The sequence below is a fragment of the Pungitius pungitius genome, chromosome 11 (assembly GCF_949316345.1).
Source record: "Pungitius pungitius chromosome 11, fPunPun2.1, whole genome shotgun sequence".
Lineage (NCBI taxonomy): Eukaryota > Metazoa > Chordata > Actinopteri > Perciformes > Gasterosteidae > Pungitius > Pungitius pungitius.
Genome location: NC_084910.1, coordinates 17,800,443 through 17,823,069, shown reverse-complemented (window position 1 = coordinate 17,823,069; position 22,627 = coordinate 17,800,443). Strand labels below are relative to the sequence as shown.

At 46.9% G+C, this 22,627-nt stretch overlaps 2 protein-coding genes across 9 annotated transcripts in view; both read left to right on the top strand.

Moving 5' to 3' along the window:
- syngap1b (synaptic Ras GTPase activating protein 1b) overlaps window positions 1-4,738 on the top strand; it is a 91,132-nt gene extending 86,394 nt beyond the window's left edge. For 6 of the 8 annotated variants that reach the window (XM_037454651.2, XM_037454653.2, XM_037454657.2 and 3 more), the window contains one exon: window positions 4,260-4,543. In XM_037454651.2, coding sequence (XP_037310548.2) covers window positions 4,260-4,377 — 118 coding nt within the window. In that variant the 3' untranslated portion in view covers window positions 4,378-4,543. The other 2 variants (XR_005114464.2, XM_037454654.2) reach the window with 2 other exon arrangements.
- A 4,462-nt stretch (window positions 4,739-9,200) lies between these two features.
- On the top strand, window positions 9,201-22,360 carry smg5 (SMG5 nonsense mediated mRNA decay factor). Its single transcript, XM_037454659.2, has 22 exons — window positions 9,201-9,640; window positions 9,980-10,078; window positions 11,123-11,246; window positions 11,459-11,615; window positions 12,709-12,798; window positions 13,106-13,195; window positions 13,317-13,395; window positions 13,493-13,618; window positions 14,128-14,196; window positions 14,444-14,679; window positions 15,308-15,445; window positions 15,587-16,501; window positions 16,613-16,782; window positions 16,864-16,939; window positions 17,597-17,772; window positions 18,451-18,609; window positions 18,834-18,893; window positions 19,186-19,345; window positions 19,684-19,774; window positions 19,896-19,970; window positions 20,051-20,189; window positions 20,937-22,360. The coding sequence occupies exons 1-22, from the start codon at window positions 9,576-9,578 to the stop codon at window positions 21,018-21,020; spliced, it is 3,378 nt and encodes a 1,125-aa protein (XP_037310556.2). The 5' UTR covers window positions 9,201-9,575; the 3' UTR covers window positions 21,021-22,360.
- Window positions 22,361-22,627: the final 267 nt, after the last annotated feature.

The window sequence follows — 22,627 nt, the reverse complement described above, 5'->3', positions numbered from 1 at the left end:
CTTTTTGGTGCTTTCGATTCATTTTCGCGACCGGATGCAGACCAAAACGATGCCTCCTACTTCCTGCCCCCCCCACCCCCTACCCCACCCCCCCGCCTCTACAGCTCTCCCATCCCATACGGTATCTCCTAGCATCTCATAAAGATGACTCTGCGCTCAAAGTAATCTTTTTCCAGACCCCACGCAGCAAAATGCGCCGGGCGACATCCATTAAGTGCAATTATTACAAGAGGCTCCATCGGGGAGGAGGGGGGGGGGGGGGGGGGGTCTGCTTTCTAAACGCTTCAATATTTCAATGGTCTTGTCCGCGGCTCTTAAATACGTAACCGCTTCGAATAAGGTCCTCGTGGTTGTTTTTACTGGCGCGATAACCCGATTGTTGTCTCTTCCCACTGCTCCCACACAGACCTCCAGTGAGCCGGACTGGGAGCGATGTATATGAACTATTAATGAAAGTAGTCTTTGCTGTTATTCTGCACAAAAAGAGGACAAAACCAAATCGCCAAATCAAAAGGTCCGACCCAGGACGCCAGGCCATGCAGCAGCTCATGACTGAGCCTTCACTGGGTTTGGGTTCGGACATTTTTGATTGGTGAATTTGACCAGTTTGGGGCCTCCAATCCAGATCCAATCCAGATGCAACCCTCGTCTCTTCAGAGCCGGGCCGTCTTATTTGGCTTGACATTTGTTTCATGCATGTTTTTAGAAGCGGGATGACGCTGCGCTGTGTGCTCTTTAGATGCCTATAGAAGCAATAAGTGTAGAGTTATTTTTTAGTCTGTAAATAAAAATAAATAAAAAAAACTGCTTTCACTTCCTCAAGCTCGCACATAGAAACTCTAGAGACTCTTCTCGTGACACCCGATAAACGCCCTCCTGGCTTCTCATCCAAAAAGGATCAGGACCATTTGACCTCAAGAATTGTAATTACCCATCATGCCCTCTTTCCCCGTGTCCCTTTCCCTGTGCTGCCATTTCTATTGGTGTTTGTCACGCATCGACTTCGTAACTCATTTGTCCCTCTCTCTCTCTCTCTCTCTCTCTCTCTCTCTCTCTCTCCCTCCTGTCTGTCTCTTTCTTTCTGTGTGTTCCTTCCAATTATTCCTCATTTGTCTTTTGTGTTCCAATTCCTCCTCACTTTGCTTCTGCCATCGCTTTCACGCGACCTCATTCCAACCGCTCCTTGTTGTCTTTGTTCGATGTTCGATGTTCACCAACTTCCACGCCACTCGGTCGCCTCCCTTCTCTGGTGATTTCACCTCTTTTGTCCTCTTTCATCTTTATCTCACTCCCTCCAACACGCACGCACACACACACACACACACACACCTCTTCAACGTGTGATTTTTTTTTTTATTCCCTCTACATGTCACGTTATCTGCCTTGATTGGACTTCTCCTTTGCAACACCTCGCTCCCATCGCTCATTGAATGGCCTCTCTCCTACGACCATCTATCCCTGCTCCCACTCCTCTTTCCCCCTCCCCTCTCTCTCTATTTCGCCAGGAGGACCAGCATTCCTCCCTGGGTTCTGCAGACCCCTGTGTGAAAACCGAAGGTGGAGGGGGAGGTGGAGGAGGACGACGAGGAGGAGGACGAGGAGGAGCGGTAACCGACGATCGAGGCCTCAGAGTTCCTTCCTCGGGCGTTTCCTCCCGACAGCTCGCCCCGCAATGGAGTCCTCCCCCACACTGTAGACCCTCCCTCTCTACCCTGCTCCTCATCAACGTCCTAGTCACAACGGAGAGCTCCGTGGCCCCCCCCCCCCCGCCCCCCAAGCCACCGGAGCCACGGCAACGGCAACTACAGGCATAGCAGAGAGAAGGGGGGGAGAAGGTCAAACACAACGTTGAGCCGAAATCAGAAAGAGAGAGAGAGACGACGCGAAGGAAAACCCGTCTTTCCCACTTAGCCCGACGGTGCTTTGTAAAAAAACAAACATGTTTTTCTGTAGATGTTTCAATCCCCCCCCGCTCCCACCCCCTCACCTCCCCCCGGGCAAGAGAGAGAGAGAGAATAAAAAGCGGGCGAGAGACCGGCAGCGATCACACGCGCGCGTAAACACGTGAACACACAAACCCAAAAGGGCTCTCCGGCGGACACTCGATGCTCAAGTGGAGCTTTGCTGCGCGTCGACATGTTGACGATCACTTAGGCCTTGAATCCGTCCCCCCCCCACCCCCCACCCCCCCCCCTCCGAAATGTGAACGCCTGCTCCGTGCACTCCGTGGCCTTTTTCCGTGATGAGTCAAAGCGCGCGTAGGGAAACGAGCACCATAGGATGCTCTTGAACCCCCCCCCCCCCCCTCCCCACCCCTGAGGACTTAGTGGTAGCCATTAGCGAGTGCGCTAGCTCGTAGCGATCCTTGACTCCCGTGGATGTGGGTGCGTTCAATATAGCGATCGCTGACCCGCCAGGCGATGAGAGGCGGCGACCTAGTCTGGCTTTCTTAGTGCCTTTGAGTGTTTTTCAACCGCAGAGATGCGATACAATGGATGGAGATCCAGGTTCAGCTTTGCTAGTAGTGACCCGCGGGCCGGAGGCAGAGATTCAAAGGTCAAGCGCCGTAGAGGTTTGATGTGACGGAAGACATTTTTTGGGAACTTTTTCCTTCCTCTTTTTTTTTTTTTTTTAACCTACGGGATTTCTTGCTTTTGGACTGAGCTCGTGCAATTTTTCTCTTCTCAATCTCAGAACCGATCTGTGATAAAAAAGAAAAAAACTGGTGCTAAACAGAAACAAAAAGGTGCCATTTTTCAAGTCAAATGTCTGTGTCTGCCATAGCAATGCCTGCTTCATTGTTCTCTCTCTCTCTCTCTCTCTCTCTCTCTCCTGCACTCTGTCTTTGACAGGACCCGTGTTCCCCCGGTCTGTTTTCTACGTGTGTCTTTGTCCTTTTGTGCATCCCCTCGTGTTCTTGTGTCCAACAGGGATCGTTGGGGTTTCCGTGTCTTGGCCTTCGTCCAATCTCTGGTTTTTTTTTAAGCAGTTGATCAGCAACAGGCTCCCTAACTCCACGACTTGATGGATCGTCTATTGAGTCGTTTCACTCTTGTGCAAAAACAAACCCCAAAGTGCTCAATTCATCGTCAACAGATAACAGCTTTAACACTGAGTGAGGATACTTGGAATTAAATGGATGAATGGAGGGTTTTTTTTTTCAAATGGTGAATTTATTTTCAAAGAGGTTTAATCTTAGTATTTTAACCAAAGTGCATACCAACACTAACGACAGGCGTTTGAATGCCCTTTTGTGTTTTAAGTCCAATTCTACTGCAGTAAAGATTGCCGGTGTGACATGATGTAAGCATCTTAGATCATTTTCCAACCGCCATGAAGTGCCTGGGATCCACATGTCGAGCATCCTTTGGCCTTTTAGACTAACCTGTCATTTGAATGCCTTGCTTGAGACACTACGTGATAACCATGCCCTCAATGCTTAGGGTTAGGGTTCTTTTCAAAATTTGGAAAGGCTGACATATCTTTCTAAAAAGAATCAAAACCATTTAAAACCAGATACAGAACAATAGAAATGTGTGTTTTTGAGGTGAAGTCTTCAGTTTCTCATTTGTCAAATGCTGAAGAAAAAAAAAACCTGTGTCTGTGACGTGTTTCCATCTTTCCCCCTCATCCTGTGTGTGACCCGCGTGTCGCAAGGTTTCACGTCAGTCATTTTTCCATCGAGCCGACCAACCTGCCCGCTCCGCAGTGTCAAAGGTCAACGTGGCCCACGCCCGCCACTTCCCTAGAGGAGTGCTGCGGGATTCGCTCCGAGCTGTACTATCCACCAATGTTTTCACTGTTGAACCATCCAAATGTTGACTCTGGAGCGCTGGTCTTACGCGGTCTTCTCTCTGGGCAGCTTGTAGGGCTACTCTTTCCTCCCGAAAGGACTTGTATAAAGAATGTTAGGACCAGAAAGCGGTACGTCGGCGTCTTCTCGGAGATGTGAGATGATTCCTGGTTGAGAAATTAACATTCCTGTGAAAATACCTCAGTGACTCAGGTAAACAAGCGGTTGACTCAGATCTAAAAACAGACATACCATATATATACATATACATCTATGTAGAGAGAAGTGATGAGTCCAGCTTCGAGAAGGTCCGCCACCATCCAGGTACTCGGTCTCCAGCCATGCCTCAATAGCACCTGATCAAGCACCCTCCCCCCCCCCCCCCGTTTCTTCTCTCTCTCTCTCTCTCTCTCTGTCTCCCCCTCCACCCCCCACCCCCCCCCCCTTTGTTTTCTCCCCCTTATAGCCACTCTCAAAGCTTCGTGGAGGACAATGTGGAACGTAGTTGGCTGATGCACCATCGTCAGTCCGCGGGGTGGCGCGGCCAAATGTCCAGAGCCTTCTCTCGCGACGCGATTGGCTGACAAAGGGAGAACTTGGGGCATTGGTCCCAGTCTCTTTGCTCAGAGGATGGTGCAGAGCCCCAGCGGACCATGTAAGGAAATGCGGGGTTGTGTCTTCTCTTTTATTTATTTATTTTTTTACTTTACTCGGGGCCCTCTCTCTCTCTGATTTGAGTTTTTATTTTTTTGTTAGCAGTGTGTGTTCGGCGCCGCGTTGTTGGATCGACACGTCACTTTTAAAAAGGCGGTCTGGACACATAGTGGCGTTTGTTTTAGCCCGCCGAGCATGCAAAGAACAGCTATGCAGCCTGATCGATCCGCAGGGAGGGACGCAAAAGGCCGAGGGAGGCGAGGTGCCCGATATGAGAGAGAGAGAGGGGGGGGGGGGGAGGTGTATTGTGGGTAAGATGAATTTCAAAGGTGCTTGACTTCTCCTAAAATTTCAGTCAAAGCTGATTTACTTTTAGAGCATTTATATCTCTTCTTCCGTCTCTCTCTCTCTCTCTCTTATAGCCTTTTTAAATGACCCTTTGATTCCTCTTCATCTACTCAATCTTTATCTATCTAGGATTCTCAGAGCATTATTTAACCGCTTCATTTTTACTCAGTCAGACGAACTTGATCTCTTTCTCGTTTCATAGTTCTTGTCCTTCCGTTGTCCTTCCGTCGGACTCTGATTTTAAAGGAACCTAAATATGCACAGCTTAAAACAACAAGTGAAAACTGCTCCAGAAAACAAAAACTCTTGCTTCAACGAAGACTTTGAAAAACCTGACCGAATGTTGTCGTTCATATTTCTATGATACTGCTTATTCTTAACAATAGTGTTAAACAAAAACAACAACAAAAAAATCTCCTCATCACAAATCTTCCCGGAAGCAGATATTTATTTCTTGATATAGATAGATGCCTCTATCTAATGGAAGTTCATCAATAATCCATTTTATATGAACCCACTTTTCCTACCAAGACAATCCTGTGGAGAGAATCGTTGCCCCGAAGGACTGCGACCAAAGGGACAAACTTGTGTTTTGCCTACTCCCCCCTTTGCAGCGGTTTGCACGTCGCTGTGACCTTTGCCCCCCCCCCCCCTCTCCCCTCGCCTCCCCTCCCCTTCCTCTTGGTTATAACCATTCAAAACCACAGTCGCCATGGAGCTCTCCTTTTGACGGACGACACGTGAGAGTCTTCGGACGAGAGGACGTCTCCCCCCCCACCCCCCCCCCCTCCCCCACACACACTTTTGACCCCCGAGCGGAGCGGATGAACTCTTTTTCGTTTTACCTCTTTTTTTTTTTGTTGCAGTCAAGCTGCCGTAAAGCTCCCCCCCCCCCCGTTCACTTGGACGAATGGACGACCCCCTCCCCTCTCCCCCCCCCCAACGACAACGCAGAGAGAGATATGTTAGAGGTCCCGCTGCAACGAGTGAATGTGTTTGTACATATAAGTGCGTGTCCATCTTTGTGTACATACTGGATAAGCGTGTACATATGGTACGTCTATGTGTATATACAGCTTGTTTGTACATGCAGAGTGTACAGTTATTTTTCCTCTAATGTTTCTCTCTCTTTCTATGAATAGGTCTTTCTCAAGTTACCAATACTGAGGCGTGGAAAAAAAGGGGTTTTTACATGTTCTGAGGCGCTCGGTGTTTAACGGCCCGAGAATATCGGCCGGGTTCCGTCGCGTCTAGCTGCCTTCTAGAAGCTCCCGCGCAGGAAGTAGCTCGCGTGATCTCGAGCTTGCACTCATTTTCTGACCAGCGGAAGCTTTTCTAAGCGGATTTGGGTGACCGGGCAATTGTTTGTACATATTTAGACGAAGACGATTTTTTTTCTCCAAACGCCACCGTCTGCATTTCTTTTTAAACTTCTCAGCCTGTTTTGAGTTCTGCACATCAGACTCTTCACCTTGGGTTCCTATGATATATGTTTGCAACGGTTGTCATTCAGAGTTATATATTTATTCCCGACAACCCTTATATATTTCTTGAAAATCTTGTTCCCCAAATTCTGCCTCTCGTGGAGCCTTCTGACCTTTTTTTTTTTTTTTTAAAGATGCGTTTAGACTGGCAAACCCTCCCATGAAAGTATACCGAGGTCACTTCACACCTGCTTGTTTTTGTATAGGTCCTTACTAACCTTAGATCCATTAACTTCTCTGGTCCCTCATCTTCATACCCCTTGACAAGCCATAGCCCCCCCCCCCCACCCCCCTCCCCAAAAACTCCTCTATAGTTGTTTTGACAGGACAGACATTTGGGGATTTTGTGTATATTAATGGAAGAGTGGTGTTGACGAGTGTATTGCAGTCGTATATATGGAGTTCTTATGAATGTGGATATTCTGATCATTGAATTATTATTGTAATAATGATAATAATTATTGCCACTATGATTTTGTTGATTGATTCCTTTGATGGAGATGCCATTGTTCCCTTCTTTTCATTTTTTTCATTTTGCTTTGGAATACACCGGAATTTATATTTTTCGGGTGGGTGAATTTGGAGGTAGAAATACATAAATAAATAAACAAATAATTAAATTCTTAATCTGTGGAAATGTGTGTTTTGTTTCTTACTTGGACTTCTCTCCCTTCGTAAAAGATTCAAGCTGGTCACAATCTTTTCTTTTTATCACAGACAACAATTGTTTTCTCAGAACTATTAAAAAAAAACATTGATGAGCCACACTGATGCTGTGAATATGGATGCTGCAGCTTATCTTAAAACCATCCCAAATTCACTGATTAAAATAGTCATCCCTTTGCCTGACCTCCTCTCTTTTTGCAAAAACAAGACCGTGCTCAGCTGTTTTAGGAAATCACAGAGGATTTTTGTCAAATGAAATAGTATCTTTGTAACTTTATAAGAAAAAATACATAAAAAACATACATTTTATCCAATTTGTAGTTTCTGATCATTTTCCTCTTAAGGCCACGTCCACAACTAACAAAATCAATGGATCCGCCCATTATGCACCAGCTTGAATTCCAACACATATCCATGTCCATATTAAAGAAACAACTATTTAGTTTACATTCATATAAAATAGAAAGAAGCAGATTCCAGCAGCACTGGTGTTTCGCCTGAATCAATGCACACGTTTCAGTGCACTGTAAGCTCACAGCATGCACCGCCTCTTAAACAAGGTTATGAATGATAAGGACACTAAATCCTCACGTCATAAATTCTGTACTTAATATCTGAATACTAGCCGAAACAAGAGCCGGGGTCACTGCTTTCTTCCACCGCCTGCAGTGTACATCCTCCTTCTGGACTCGTGCACACGGTGAGAGCTCAACTGAGTTAACTGCATCTCTCTCCTGCCTCTGAGGACATTGATTGTTCTCTCGGTGAGCACGGCAGATCATTTTCCCTCACACCCGCCTCAGCCGAGGAGCTGAGAGCGATGACGGCAGGCAAGGCCTGGGACCTGGGGACCGGAGTGAATATAGCGAGCTTGTAATTATCCTCATCCTCCTACATTTAATCGCTCGCGGTTCCTCTGAGGGTTGGCTGCTTCTGACTTGGGGCAGAGCAAGAAGAAGAAGAAGAAGAAGAAGAAGAAGAAGAAGAAGAAATGTGCACAATGGACGTGCAAGACGTGCTGTGAAAACAAAAGGGGCATAAGATGAGGGCTCCAGCTCCACCTGCTTCAGCCTGGAGCATCATTCTTATATTCATTCTACCAGGTTAAACTCTGAATATTCATGTCACTGAGAGAATTACCAGTAAGGTTTCCATTTTTCATGTTAAACTATATTTAATGCCAAAAAACAAAACATCAGCTGTGATAACAATAATAAGTTCAGAAAAAACACAAAGTTACATTCAGAAAGCAAGTCATGAGGACTTAAAATAAAATGTTGTCTTTATAGACCTCTATTGGTAACCAGGGGAAATTACAACACAGTTGAGCATGGGTGCAAAACTAATCCATTAAGAAAGCATACGAATGATGAAAATATGGATTCTAAAATAAAATAAAAAATTAAAATGTAATGCTTTTATCTTATTTATATAATATATAATAGTTTCACCAAATTAAAAAAAAAAAACATTTTACCTTAAATGTACAGAAATGATTATATTATACTGTTGCTTCTTGAAGTTAAAAACGTTTTTATTATTTGTAATGATTTAACACAAAAATACAATATCTGTCTCATAATTGCAAATGTATGAAACTGCATAAAATTGAAATACTCAATTAAACTCAAGTTAATAAAAAGTACCTCAACGCGTAACCACTGGGTATTCTTCTGAAATTCAGGATTTAGGTATTATTGAGTGTTACAATATAATGTGAGGCTACCATATATTGGTGGAAAATAGCTACTTTAATGATGATTATCACAAAATACAAATCAACAAAGTATTATCTTTCTTTTCACTATGTCTCGCTGTGCACTTTACCATTCCTGCTAAATTTGTGTGATTTCTCTGCTGGACAAATAAAAGATGATCTTGTCTTATTTTATTTTATATATTATTATCATTTGTAAAGTGAATTTGCCAAATATTTTCCAGTTTCAAAATTCTAGTAATATTTAAAGAAATTCCTTCATATTTATAATGTAATGATCTAATATGGATAAGTCTGCACATTGAGTAGTTCTGTACTACTTGTGGTATGTACATTTTGATGATTTTGTACTTTCTTCCATGCATAACTTTTAAACAATGGAATTTTTTGAAGAACTCTACCGCTACTTTTACGTAAAATCTGACTTCCAATCCCTAAACCCACTATCGTGTTTTTCACCATTTCAAGATTGTCGCAAATGGGGGATCTTTTGTCAGCCTGGCAACCCCAGGCTCCGCGTTGAGTTCGTTCCGTACTCTCGCGAGACTCAGGCGGTCGCTGCCTGTTAGGAATAATGGCCGCCTTCTTAGCAATGGCTGGAATGGGGAACAACACAAGAGGCATATCGGTGCGTTTTAGCTGACCAGGAAGAGCCTAAATCCCTGGGCACCCCCTCCTACCCGGCTTTCAGAACGAATGGGTAGAGGGGGTCTTGCGAAAGGACACGATAAGCGAAAGGGAAAGCGAGGAAAGGTAGCGTTACCTCGATAGCTAACGCTAGCTGGCCATCAACACGGTTGTCACTGCCGGGGAACAAACCTGAGTAGCCCTGACAACTGCGTGTCGGGAAGGGTCAGAGGAAGCGGCGAGCAAACGCGGGAGCGTGTGATCAAATAACTCGCGAGTCGTCAAAATGAGTGGACCGGTACAGGACAGCGAGCCAGAGGCGAAAGTCCTTCTCATCAAGCGGCTTTACAGGTAAGTTTACGAGGCCGTTTCGCGTAGCTAACGCTAACTACGGCGCTAATTGGACGTTTGTTGCGCTGGCTAACTTAGCGCTAGCCGATTCATGTTTGCCCCCACACGAAAGTATCCCATCTATCCGTCCACTCGGCGACCTGTCACGACTGTGGGTAGTCCAACAACCCCGCGTACTCAGTCAGTGTAGCGTCAGGTGAATCTGACCGGTCAGTCACCTTGCTTTGTGTAAGCTCGTGCTTTGTAAACAAGAGAGAATGGTCGTTTGCGTGATGTCCCACCACAGCAGTGTTGTTCACGTCACAGCGTTAACCTCGTGCTCATGCTTTACCCAAATAGGGCCGTGGTGGAGTCAGTGCACAAGCTCGATGTCATCATCGGCAGCAAAGCATCCTACAGAGAGGTCTTCAAGCCGGAGAACATCAGCCTTCGCAACAAGTAGGTCCAACTGTCACCTGTGTGTGTGTGTGTGTGAGTGTGAGAGAGAAAAAAGGCAGGTGTGTACCGTGAACATCTGGCCAGCCTGATGTAACCACTTCTGCATTATGTGGTTTGTTCAATTGGGATTGACTGCACTCCGCACAAGGCAGTCGTCTGTTTGTTTCATTGTAGTCATTTCAGAGAGTGTACACAAACAAAAGTAAAAATAGCTCAGTATGAAAACTGCTTTGACTCGCAGTTGTTTTGCCGGATACTGTTTATCAAAAAGAGAGGAAGTGAAAAGTGAATGCGAGAAGCATAGTTGACAGGTGATGTCTTTTTTTGCTCAGTGGCTCGTTTTTAGGATCTGACTATAAAGAACTGGACAGATTTGAGTTTCATTGTGGTCATCGGTTGCATATAAAGTGAAAGCAATTGGCAAATTTTACTCAGTTTAGATACAATAAAAGAGTGGTACTACTTTAATGATTTAGTTTTTTTACAAATAGACACATGTCAGACAAACAAGCATAGTTCCAGATTTTAACTGTGAAGAATGCCTTATATTTTTCAGTTTTTTAGCACACTTTGGACAGTCTTGTTGGATGTGCTGACTTGGGGTTTGGCTGTAGTTCATTTTTAATGGATTTGTTTCCAAAAGCAATTAGTTGTGGATTAAGAATCACTGCTTGTCCTCGCTCAAGTATATTCACCTCATCTTGTCATTGCCGACACACATTAATGTGGGGACTGAGATTTCCGTATATTCTCGAGCGAGTTTTACTTCTGAATCAGTTCGCACATATTGTGTCAGTCAATGAGGACAAATAGTACACCTGTACACTCTGCACACACGTTTCAATAGGTTTCACTATTGATCAATCCGCCGGTTATTGTCTTGAGTGAACATCGAAAAGGGCAAACCCCAGAGGTTTTTCTGACCCGTCAAGACTTACCTGTTCCTTTTGAAAACGTTGTTGACTTGTTGGTCCGCTTGTCAAACCGGTGACCCAACTACATGTGTGTGTGTGTGTGTGTGTGTGTGTCTGGTGTGTGTTTCAGACTGAGGGAGCTTTGCGTGAAGCTGATGTTCCTCCACCCGGTCGACTACGGCCGTAAGGCCGAGGAGCTGCTCTGGAGGAAGGTTTACTACGAGGTCATCCAGGTTATCAAGACCAACAAGAAGGTAACTGTCCCTGCAGCTGTGGAACCCCACACCCCCTCCACAAAACAAGTCTTTGCTGTGGTTGGCTGGCTCCTGATGGCAGGAACTACTATTTGACACGGCATGCTTTAACAAATCTGGTCCTGTCATAGTGGTTTTTAATGGTTTGCCCGGCTCACACACACCTCCCATTGTATCAGCTGCTCACTTCTTTCTCTTTATCCCGCCTGTAGCACATCCACAGTCGCAGCGCTCTGGAGTGCGCCTACCGCACACACCTGATTGCCGGCGTGGGTTTCTACCAGCACCTGCTGCTGTACATCCAGTCACATTACCAGCTGGAGCTACAGGACTGCATCGACTGGACCCACGTCACAGACCCACTGATAGGTGAGGTACCCGAAAGCGGAGACGTAGCAAACCTCACACCAGGTGAGGGATGTGTAGCTCGCGTGAATGCTCGTACGTGTGCTTGTTCGTATTGAAAGGTCACGATCAAATGATGAGCCACAGTAGGTGTGAACAATACCACAAATGGGGGCTGAATTGTATTTCGCTGTGCTGGTTTCAGGGATTGGGCGGCGTGCATGCGGGTTGACTGATGGCTTACTGGAGCACTAGAACAGAAGAGCGCCCTCATTTAGCTTTTGCTTTTCTTCATTCATCCACTGGGCCGCACAACGCACCGTGGCGGCTGCCTTGCTCAACGGCTGCTGCTGCCAGCCTGTCTTTTTATGTAGTTTTCCCTTTATAATCGGCAGAAGTTTGTAACTAATAATATTGATCCCCATCTAAAAGCCGTAACTGCTCCATTAGATTAATTTCGGAGCCAAGCAACTCACCGCACAACACTGTCCTGCAAATGTTTCAGAATAAGAGCCTTGTGTTCAGTACTGAAAGCTTGTTGTCCATATAAAGATGCAATGGGGCTTTTACTTTGAAACCGAAACAAGAAGTGTATCGGATGCAGGCATCCAGACTGAAGTAATGGTGCTGGTTTGATGTTATTATACCGTCCGATGGTTTTACTGGTTTGGTTTTAGTTTTGAATGCAGTGACCAAATACCACCAATCCATTGACCCATCATTTTTTTTGCAGCAGTCAGATTAGCTTTTCTCATGAAATGGGGTCAAATCCCATTCAGCCAGTTTAATGAGTGTTTTGTAATTTGCATTATTCTAGACAGCAGAAGTCCGTAGTCCAGTCCTCCAGCACCAAGCTGACCTTTTTCCTTATCAAGGCACAAACATTTTCTCGGCCCCCCTAAAACAAAAGCCCCAGTGGGCATTACCCCTCAGGAACGGAGAAATGACACCTGGGTGCTGTCTCTAATAGTCGGACTCCGCTCTTTGCGAGTTGCTGCCGTGCTGCGATTGAAGCTTGTTCTTTTGTTTCATAACTCCCAAGTCATTTTGGGTAAGTGCATTAGCTAAACGCTTGAAAATGAAGAAATGCAAAACATTGTGTGATTGTTCCCCAAAGGCCGAAAGAAACCGGTCTCGGCCACCCCCAAGGAGATGGAGTGGGCGCAGATGGCCTGTCATCGCTGTCTGGTCTACCTTGGAGATCTAGGTAATAACGTGTTAATGGAATGTGCAGTTATTTCATCCCTCTACCCAGCTTGCAGATTCGTAAAACAGCATGCGTGTGTCATTCAGCGTGGGAAAATTTGGCTCAGCTATTGAGTATATTTGGCAGTGTGCTCCTCTGGTTAGTTGAAATATTCGGGTTGATTTTCTGTTAAAAGCAGAAATAATGCATGCACTTCCAGTTTGCCTTTTGTTGAATCAAAGATGAATCGCTTGACATTTTCTATTTCTACGTGTGTCTTGTTGTCCACGTGTATTTACCGTTACCGCTGTGAATGCTCCCTCTGCAGCCCGGTACCAGAATGAACTTGCTGGCGTGGAGGCCGAGCAGCTGGCAGAGCGGTTCTATCACCAGGCGCTGTCCGTCATGCCGCACGTTGGTGAGTGAATGTAACAGAGGATTTATTCTGGTAAAGTTGCGTGTGTGTGTGTGTGTCCCCGCATCGGATGCTATTCTTTTGGTAGCCACAATAATAACAAAAACCTGAAACCCGTCTACAGGAATGCCGTTTAACCAACTGGGCACACTCGCAGGGAGCAAGTCCTACAACGTTGAAGCAACCTACTACTACCTTCGCTGGTGAGGAACGCTTTGTGTACAGTTGTGTTCGACGTCAACGACTGAACCGCAACGCGATGCTTTTGAGTCGTAACCTTTTTGTTTTTGTCCGTTCTAGCATCCAATCAGAAGCCCCCTTTGAGGGCGCCTTCGGCAACCTGAAGCGCCTGTTTGACAAAGCTGCCAAGATGTACCACCAGGTGAAGAAGCAGGAAATGAAGAAGCTGTCTCCCTCTCGACAGAGGTGAGTCCAAAGAGATGCACGTCTCCGAGATCCCCTCCAAATCCTCATGAGCCTCCTCTGGACAACCGTGGTATTAATAATGTTCTTCTATGACCTGTCTAGGTGAAAAAAATCTGTCTGAAATGAAAGAAGAATATTTGGACTCCACTGCTCCAATGTCCCAGTTTAACTTTTAATCAAGTCTCAATTAACAGCCGGGGTTAATTAACGATTTGCTTTTATCATCTCCCTGTAGATGGGATTAGATCATTGATGATCCCTGTAGGGGAAGCTACGATGCAACAAAAGTATAAGAAATCCGTAGGAACGAAAGATAGAAGTGCACACGAATGAAGCTGGTAAGAGGGACGCTTCAAGAGATAACAATTGGAACGTATACGCCAAGTCATGTTGCTGTTAACTATGGGATTAATTAGATTACCACTGTGAATGGAGCAACTAAAATTCACAAAATAATCGAAATATCTGTAATCTATGACTTCCATAATTCTTTCCATTTTGTTGTGCAGATTAAAAGACATTAAGCACCTCCTGGTGAGCTTCATGTACCTTCAGAGCCTGCTGCAGCCCAAGAACAGGTGAGTGTGTGTGTGCCGTCACTCAACATGTCGGTACACACCTGGAACGAGCCCTTCGCTTCACCGTATTTGTAGTTCTGAGCCATTGTAAGACTGGACATAGTCTGTTGTATGTTTAATTACTGTCAAATACACAAATCTTTAGTATCTCCGCTCAAAGAAAGCGCCTCAGTGTAGAAATCCTTTGGATTACTCATTGTTTGCTTCCTTTTCATCACCTTGCTTCCCCTCCTCTGTCTCCCTGCAGTCTGATGGAGACGGAGCTGACGTCCCTTTGCCAGTCGGTGCTGGAGGACTTCAACCTGGTGATGTTCTACCTGCCGCCGCCAACGCCCGGCGCCGCTCACCAGTGCCCCAGCGAGGAAGAGGACGAGCAGCAGCAGCAGCAGCATGCGGACAGCTCGTGCCCCGTGCTGCCTGACACCCTCGTCTTCAAGATGGTGGTCACCTGTCTGATGGTGGTGCACAGCCTGAAGAACAGAGGTTAGTGTCAGGCCGGTACATTCATCCTTTAGTGTTCTGAAATTAAAATTTTTAAATTTTTAAAATACATTCGAAATAACTAATATCACAGAGAAGGCAGCCAACACAAACGTTTAGGTCTGGTTATTATTTATCGTCCCGTGAGAAGATTTGTTTTGCAGAAACTAAATGCAAAAACACGACACTATTGAAATGAAAAATAACAGATCTCCCTGTTTGCATGAAAGGTGTGTCAGCAGAGTCAGTTTTTCTTTGAATGTCACTTCAAAAGCCGCGTATCCGTTTTTAGTACCATCTTCAATGCGGCTTGAAGTAGACGTGATGTGATGACACAAACCGTCCAAATGTTCCACCTTAAGCTTTTTCTTGTTTGTTGCATGTTTTAAAACATCTGAGTGATGGATTAACAAAATAAAATTCAGACCCCAACTTTTCAAAAAATGCATACATCTGCAGAGAGTGATAGTCATACATTAATAAAACCGTATTAACCAGTAACAGATGTGTGTGCCTGTGGTGGCGTTAACAAAAGATTTCAATTATTGTCGATTTTGTGACTTGAAGTGTAAAACATTTGAAATGTCACTGATTCTTTTTGTTCTGATGCATGTTTTATTGTGTCTTTCAGGATCAAAGCAGTACAGTGCGTCCATAGCGTTCACTCTGGCGCTGTTCTCCCATCTGGTGAACCACGTCAACATTCGACTGCAGGCTGAGCTGGAGGAAGCGGAGAGCCAGGTGCCTCGGCTTCACGCAGACGCCACAGGTGAGGGAGGAAGTCCGTGCCGGCGTGATGTGAAAGCGAAAGGAACACAAATGTGGCTTAAAGTGTCAAGGAAATCAAGGTTTACGCGTTACATCAAGAGCAATTCAAAGTCCCTTGTGACCAAGTACCTCTCCCCTCTAGATGACGCGGAGGTGAGGGACGCGTCGCTGGATCGCTCCGTCGAGAAGCCCCTGCAGAACGGCTCTGTGGAGCGAGAGGAGGAGGAGGAGGAGGAGGAGGGGAAGCACGAAGACGGCCGCGAACGGTCCGACGCCAAAAAGCAATGCAGTGCGGAGGAACAGCGGCGGTTGGAAGAAGAGAAGCAGAGGCAGAAGAAGAAGTACACCCGTCTCTCTCGCCTGCGCCGCCGCCGCTGTGCACGCAAGGACACCGGAGGGGAGGATGAGAGCGACCTGAGCGAAGGCTTCGAGAGCGAAGAGGAGGAGGAAGAGGAGGAGGGTGACGAGAGGAGGGACCACGCCGAGTCGGCGGTGACGGCCGTCGTGGGAGCCCCGGACCACCCGCCGGCTGCCAGGAAGGAGACTAAGCGAGACCCCTTGGGAGAGGAGGGCAGCTGGGGGACCGGCTCGGAGGAAGAGGAGGAGGAAGAGGAAGGAGGAACGGCGTTTGACGTGGAGACCGACTCGGACATGAACAGCCAGGAGTCCCGCTCGGACCTCGAGGACATCGAGGACGCCGAGAACCCCGACAGCTCGGAGGGTCAGGCGCGGGAGCACCGGGACGACGCGGACCCGCCGAAGGGGGGAGGGGCCGAGCGGGACGGCGCCTCGCCGCCGGCCACCAACGGGCCGCTCACGCCCAGCGACTCCAGCATCAGCAGCAACTTGCAGGCCATGTCCTCGCAGCTCTTCCAGGCCAAGCGCTGCTTCCGCCTGGCGCCCACCTTCAGCAACATGCTGCTGAGGCCTCAGGCGTCGTCGGTCGCCCCCGCCCCCGCCGAGGCCTCCGCTCCCCCGTCCCAAGAGACGCCCCCTCCTCCTGGGGATTCGCCCCGCGATGCCAACCCCCGCGCTGCCAACGGGACCAACGAAAATGGTGAAGTGCTTTCTTTTTTTTGTTGTTTTTTTTTGCTTTTTCCCCCCCAAACTGTTGATCAAACCCCTTTTTTCTTACTTGTGGTCATTAATAATCCGTCACCTTTTCTAGACTTGGACTCTGATTCGGAAGGCAGCCAACACAGTGCTCAGTCGGTACACAGCGAGAAAACCCTCCTGGAGAAGCTGGGGATCCTCACCAACCAGGGCTTGATCCAGGTGGTGAAAGTCTTTGTCGATTGGCTGAGGACAAACACCGACATCATCCTCATGTGTGCGCAGGTGAGAGGGCCGAACGTCCCGCTTTGTCCGTGAAACCCTGAGACTTTGGGAGAGTCGTTAACGAAGCGATTCTCCCCGCAGAGTTCTCAGAGCCTGTGGAACCGCCTGTCGGTGTTGCTCAACCTGCTTCCAGATGGCGGCAAGATGCTCGAGGCTGGTGAGTTTTTGTTTTTTTTTGCTTAAAGATTGATGCTGCCGTTTAGCTGCAACAACAGTAACTATGTTGTTGGGGTTTTTTTTTACCCTAAATCGCTAATTTTAAAGAGCATTTAGACATTCTTTGAGCTGCGTGTCTTTTGGTACCACCATATCTGCATGCTGAATATAAGGGTAGCGGTGGCAGGAGATTAGCTTTTGCTTAACAGGTAAACGGCAAACCTTCCTCTGACTAAGAGCAAGGAAAACGTATTAACATGTTTTATCTAGTTTGTTTAATCTACAGCTACTTGCTTTTACATTCGAGGTTTAACCATTTTTTTGTTAATAGACAAAGTTGAAGTAGTTTTTCCCATCCATTTTCAGTCCTTATGCTAAGCTAAAACTTATGAAATCCTAATGCTGAATTGTCAAGTGCAGTTTGATGTAATACCTTTTAAAGATGTGGTTTCCCATATTTTTTATCACCATTGACATGACTTTTCTACATATCCTCGTGCATTATCTCCACACCTGCGCCCACTTAACAAACACCACTCACAGTAAGCTCTCACGCAGAATATTTGATTTTGGAGTGCACAGCTAATTTCTTTATTTCTGTGCGTGCGTGCGTGCGTGTGTGTGTGTGTGTGTGTGTGTGTGTGTGCGCGCGCTGCAGAGCTCGGCCTGAACGCCGAGGTGACGGAGCTGTTGAACGAGTGCGAGCAGCCCGGTCTGGTCCAGAGTCTGCTGCTGCCTGAAGACCTGGCTCTGCGACACCTGCCCGCTCTCAACGAAGCTCACCGCCGCCTCGATTTCACTCACCGCAACCCCTCCCTCAGCTCACTACAGGAGGTACACACACCAGCGCGCACACACACACACCAGTACACCGCTTTACAGATATACACACTTTTATGAGCCAGGATCTTTTCAAATATCAAAACTGTGTTCTCATCTTGACAGCACTACTTTTTGTAGTGTACAATAATAAAGAAATGAGTGAAATATTAGGAAAGCAAGTATATTTCATCAAGACGAGCTGAAATGAATTGGCAGATATTTTGAGGTGATTGAGATGCTTTCTGTTCATGCGAAATGATCTTTAAACCATAAGTGTGTGTTTTTATTTAAAACCAGATTCAAGTAGCAGTTTTATCAATCTGACAGCTTTGTTTTAACAGAAAAATCTATTATAGTTTTAAAAAATGTACACGAATGAATAGGAAAATAGCATTAGAGAGAAAAAAACTCAGATTTAAGCAAAGTAAGTGGTAGGAATTTGAAATGTTCAGATTCTCCTAAATTTTCTCAAATTGAAATTTGATAAACCTCATATAGACGGAAAGGATCTATTTTACATGGAGATTTTTATATGGATAAAGCTCAGGTGTATCTGTCATCCCATCTGGAGAGTGAAGACTCACAGTCTCCCTTTAAAACGCACAACAGACGTAACGTAGTGACACACAATATTTCCTCATCGAACACAGCATAGAACCTCTCCGCCCCTTCTCCTCTGTCCTCCTGCAGTGTGTCGTGCGAGTGTGTTGCATTCGCAGTTTTGGCCACTTCCTGACAAATCTCCAGGGCAACGTGCTGCACTTCAACCCGGAGGCGGGCATCTTCACCAGCATCAGCCAATCCGAACAGGACAATCTGGTGCAGCAGGCCAAGGCCCAGTTCCGAATGGTGAGTGGCATCTGAAACGGAACGACGTGAAAGAACGGCCACCGGGGGAGCGGGGGGGAGGGGGGGTGGGCGGGGGCGCATTCGTTCATTTGTGCGCCGCTTACGTAACTGTTGAACTTAATAAATGTGACGAATGATTAAAAAAATGACCTGTTTGTTTATTTTACCTGTGAGCACAGCAGCTGCCTCCTTTGACGTTAACGCTCCCGTCTCTTTATCTTCAGGCTGAAGAGGAGGCTCGTCGGAATCGCCTAATGAGGGACATGGCTCAGCTTCGACTGCAGGTTTTTAATCTTATCACTCTTTCCACCAGCTGTTTGCCCCGCCTGCGTTTCCCTTTTGAAATCTGCCATGTGCCGATACCTGCTCACAGTCGCAGGAAGAAGGATTATGTAATCGACTTGTATTGTGCGCGAGATCCATTTTGTTAATAATAATGTTGGCCGAGAGGCAAACGGTCTAAATGCACAACACGGATGGAGGTGGTCAGGTAGATGTACTATCTTCCCCATGACCATGACCTTAACAGCGTACAGTAAAAACACGTGGTCCGCCTCCGGGCCTCTCGTTCTGCAGTTGGAGGTGTCGCAGCTAGAGGGCAGCCTTCAGCAGCCCAAGGCCCAGTCCTCCATGTCTCCCTACCTGGTGCCAGACACAGCTGCTCTGTGCCAGCATCTCCACCTCATCCGGCAGCTGGCCGGCAGCGGCTGCTTCATCATCATCATCCCGCGGACCGGTCAGTGCGCGCTCCGACATGCGGAGGCTGCGTATGAAACAGTATCTGAATGAATGTGTAACAGGGTTTCTGTAAAAGCATTCTACAATTCAACTTTCAAAAGACCGTAATAGTTATACAATGTATGTTTGGGGCTTTCGTGGGATGAATACAGCTTTTTAGGTATTATTTCACAAGCAACTGTACGTTTCTGTTAATTGATGCATGAAACGATACAAATTATCAAAGTCATGTATATATTTTTTTTTAGATCAAAGGATGTGAGTCATTCGATTTAAATGTCGCTTTCGCCGATGTGACCGTTTCGGTACTTATTCTGATCTACGTCTCTGTCGCAGTGATCGATGGACTTGACAGGTTGAAGAAGGAAAACGCCGGCGCGAGGGACAGCATCCGCTTCCTGGAGTCCGAATTTCGCAAAGGCAACAGGTGAGTGTTTTAGCGTGGCGCTTCTCGCCTGTCAAACACAAACCTCGTTCCTTTTACTCCACCGAGCTCCGTTCGTTAGGAGGATTATTTCAATGTTCTGTATCACGTCCTCCCTCACAAGGTACATTCGCTGCCAGAAGGAGTCTGGTCGAGGTTTTGAAAGAGACAAGCTGAAACGTCAGGACATGGAAGCCTGGTAAACCTCGCTCCCCTCCCCACGTTTCCCCCCGCCCCCATCTTCTAAGATCCTCATTGGACTTCTCTCTTCATTTCAAGGCATTTATACAAGATGGTGGACAGCTGCCGTCAGCTTACGGTCTCCCAGAGCAACGGGGACGAAGACACAGCCGGCATGGTGACCATTCTTACCGACCACCAGGTGGAGGAGCTTTGCACTCGGTCAGCAGCGATGAAGGTGAGTCCGCAGCGAGCGCGCGCGCCATGCCGACGCGTCTCTGCCTGCGCGGATCCCACGGCCATCTGGCGATTTCGGGGAGGGGGCGGAAGGATGCTGTCGGGCGTTCCAACACACCCTTCCCTTGGAAGCACGCCGACGCTGGTCGTTCAGATCGGATTAAGCCAACATTGCGACTGCCTGTTTGTTTGTCGTCAGTAGTCTTGTGCTTTGCCATAACACTTGCGTCCCATACGGCGAGCGAATCGGGTCTTTGGGGGGCCGCCGCAAAGGTCTTCACGTGTGCACAATAACCCGAAAGACATCCAGTGACGCAAAGCCTGCCGTTTCAGTCTCATTTTCTCTCTCCATGCTTCACCGCAGTCTTAATTAAGTATCAAATGAAAAGTAACATCATGCAAGCTTACTTCTGCCGCTGTTTCCAAGCGTTGACCGTTGCCATGGTAATAGATGTCCAAACAAGCATTTGAATGCGTTTGTATGCCTCAGACTGCCAAATAGTTCATGCAATAGGGAAGCGTCTCTCTCTTTGCCGTTGTTACAATCTATTTATGTATTTATGTTATTGCAGATTTATATAATTAAATGTAATTCTTAGAAACACAATTCAAATGTGTCCTTTTCTTTAACTCGTCATTTGGCTAATTTGACGTACCGGGGCTCAAGCCGTTAAAGGAAAGTGTAAGTATCACCGTATTCATGTCTCTGTGTTCCCCCCCCCCCCCCCCCCCCCCCCCCCCCCGGCAGGCGGCGGTCCAGGCGGCGGGCTCGGCGGGCATGGAGCTGAAGAACATCGTGGACTTCTACCGGCAGTGGAAGGAGATCGGCTGAGAGGTCAAACGGGGGCAGCTGTCGAGCGCTGCGAACAGCTGATCAATCACAACACTCGCTCCCTCTCTCTCTCTCTCTTTCTCTCTCTCTCCCACCCCCCCCCGCCCCTCCCGCTCTTTTGCTCTGTGTATCTGCGTCTTGAAAGGCTAAAAACCAACTCGAAAGTAAGCTGATTTTGACAGGAAAGAGAGTGAAAAGCTCAGAGGAGCAGGGAATTTAAAAACAGTGGGGTAAAAAAAAAAAAAAAAATACAAGGAAAAAAAGAAGAAGAGAAATGCGAGCGAAACGGCGCTACAAGACAGAGCAGATGTCCCACCTCCCAATCCTAAACATAAAGAGAGACCCTCTGGGGTCGGAGCGCGGAAACGGTGGGGGAACGCCAGGCGACTTTTAAGTGCCCCTGGTTCACACCCTAACCAGGAATACACTGTATATGTTTAGCAAAACGAGTACATGCGTGTCGAGAGAGACGAACCGCACACACACACACACACACACACACACACATTACACACACACACTCACGCGCCCGCTGGATCCATGTAGATGTTTAGAGCCGTGGTTCGGATCCCCGTCCCCTCCTTCCCTTCCTCTTCAGTACGTGTTTCAGAAAAGAGGGTAGAACGATGGCGCGATTCTGGTAGGGCCGCGTTTTTTTTTTTTTTTTTTTTGGGTCAAGGGCGTATGAAGACAACTTTTTAGGATGGAGGAAACACGCTCCGTCCAGCTGACGCCTGAGGCTTCCAGCCCCACAAACCGCTCAGGGGCCTCTAGGAAGGGTCCACGGAGACGGTTCTTTTTTTTTTATTTGCAGTGTACTTTTGTGACCTGTGACTTGTATCGTGTGCTATTTTGTATGAGAAGAGGAAGAAAAAATGAAACGGGTGTCGTTCCTGTTCAAAGTTTTAATTTGGATTTTATTTTTGTACCCAAATGATGTTGATGTTATTTTGCTTTTTTTTTTCCCGCAAGCTGAACTTGAATGAGATGTCCGAGAATGTTTAAGGGAAAGGGAAGAGGTCGTTGCCTTGCGTTGATCCACTGAACAAATCATCCAGTTCTGAAAAAATTAAATAAAGAACTTATAATCCAGAATTTATTTATCGAGGTGTCACGTTAGAGGGGAGTAGAAGCTGACCAGCCCCCCCCACCCTCCCCTCCGGCTCGGTAGACACTCTCCCAGGAGGGATGTGGGTTCGGTCTGGAGCCCTGTAGATTCCTAAATGTGTCCCATCCACATCACCATTTCCATAGTGACTGTCCCATCATGCACAATGCAAAAGAAAAGCAGTATATGTGTGTGGCCATGCATTGAACAATAAAAAGAAACTCGTATAAGATTACTTTTTGTTTTTTGTGCCACTTTTCTGTTCAAGAGAACGAATTGACCAATAATAAACACTCGAATCGGCATTGCAAGCAGTTTTACAAATGACAAAGAGCTGCGTGCTCAAGGACCCGAACCACGAGTCAGGAAGTGGAGTTTGAAGGTTGCGACCCTGCACCCGGGTTTAGAGAGAGAGAGAGAGAGAGACTCTCAACGTTCCTGAAGTATTTCTAGGGACTATTTCTAGGTCCTTTCTAACTAGGTCTCCGTGCTTGTGTGT

Bases quoted from the DNA above. Each gene is read 5' to 3' on its own strand.
- smg5 (XM_037454659.2), top strand. From the start codon at position 9,576: ATGAGTGGACCGGTACAGGACAGCGAGCCAGAGGCGAAAGTCCTTCTC. The intron at 18,610-18,833 runs GTGAGTGGCATC...CTTTATCTTCAG, and splicing joins CCAAGGCCCAGTTCCGAATG to GCTGAAGAGGAGGCTCGTCG. The intron at 19,775-19,895 runs GTGAGTGTTTTA...CTCCCTCACAAG, and splicing joins GAATTTCGCAAAGGCAACAG to GTACATTCGCTGCCAGAAGG.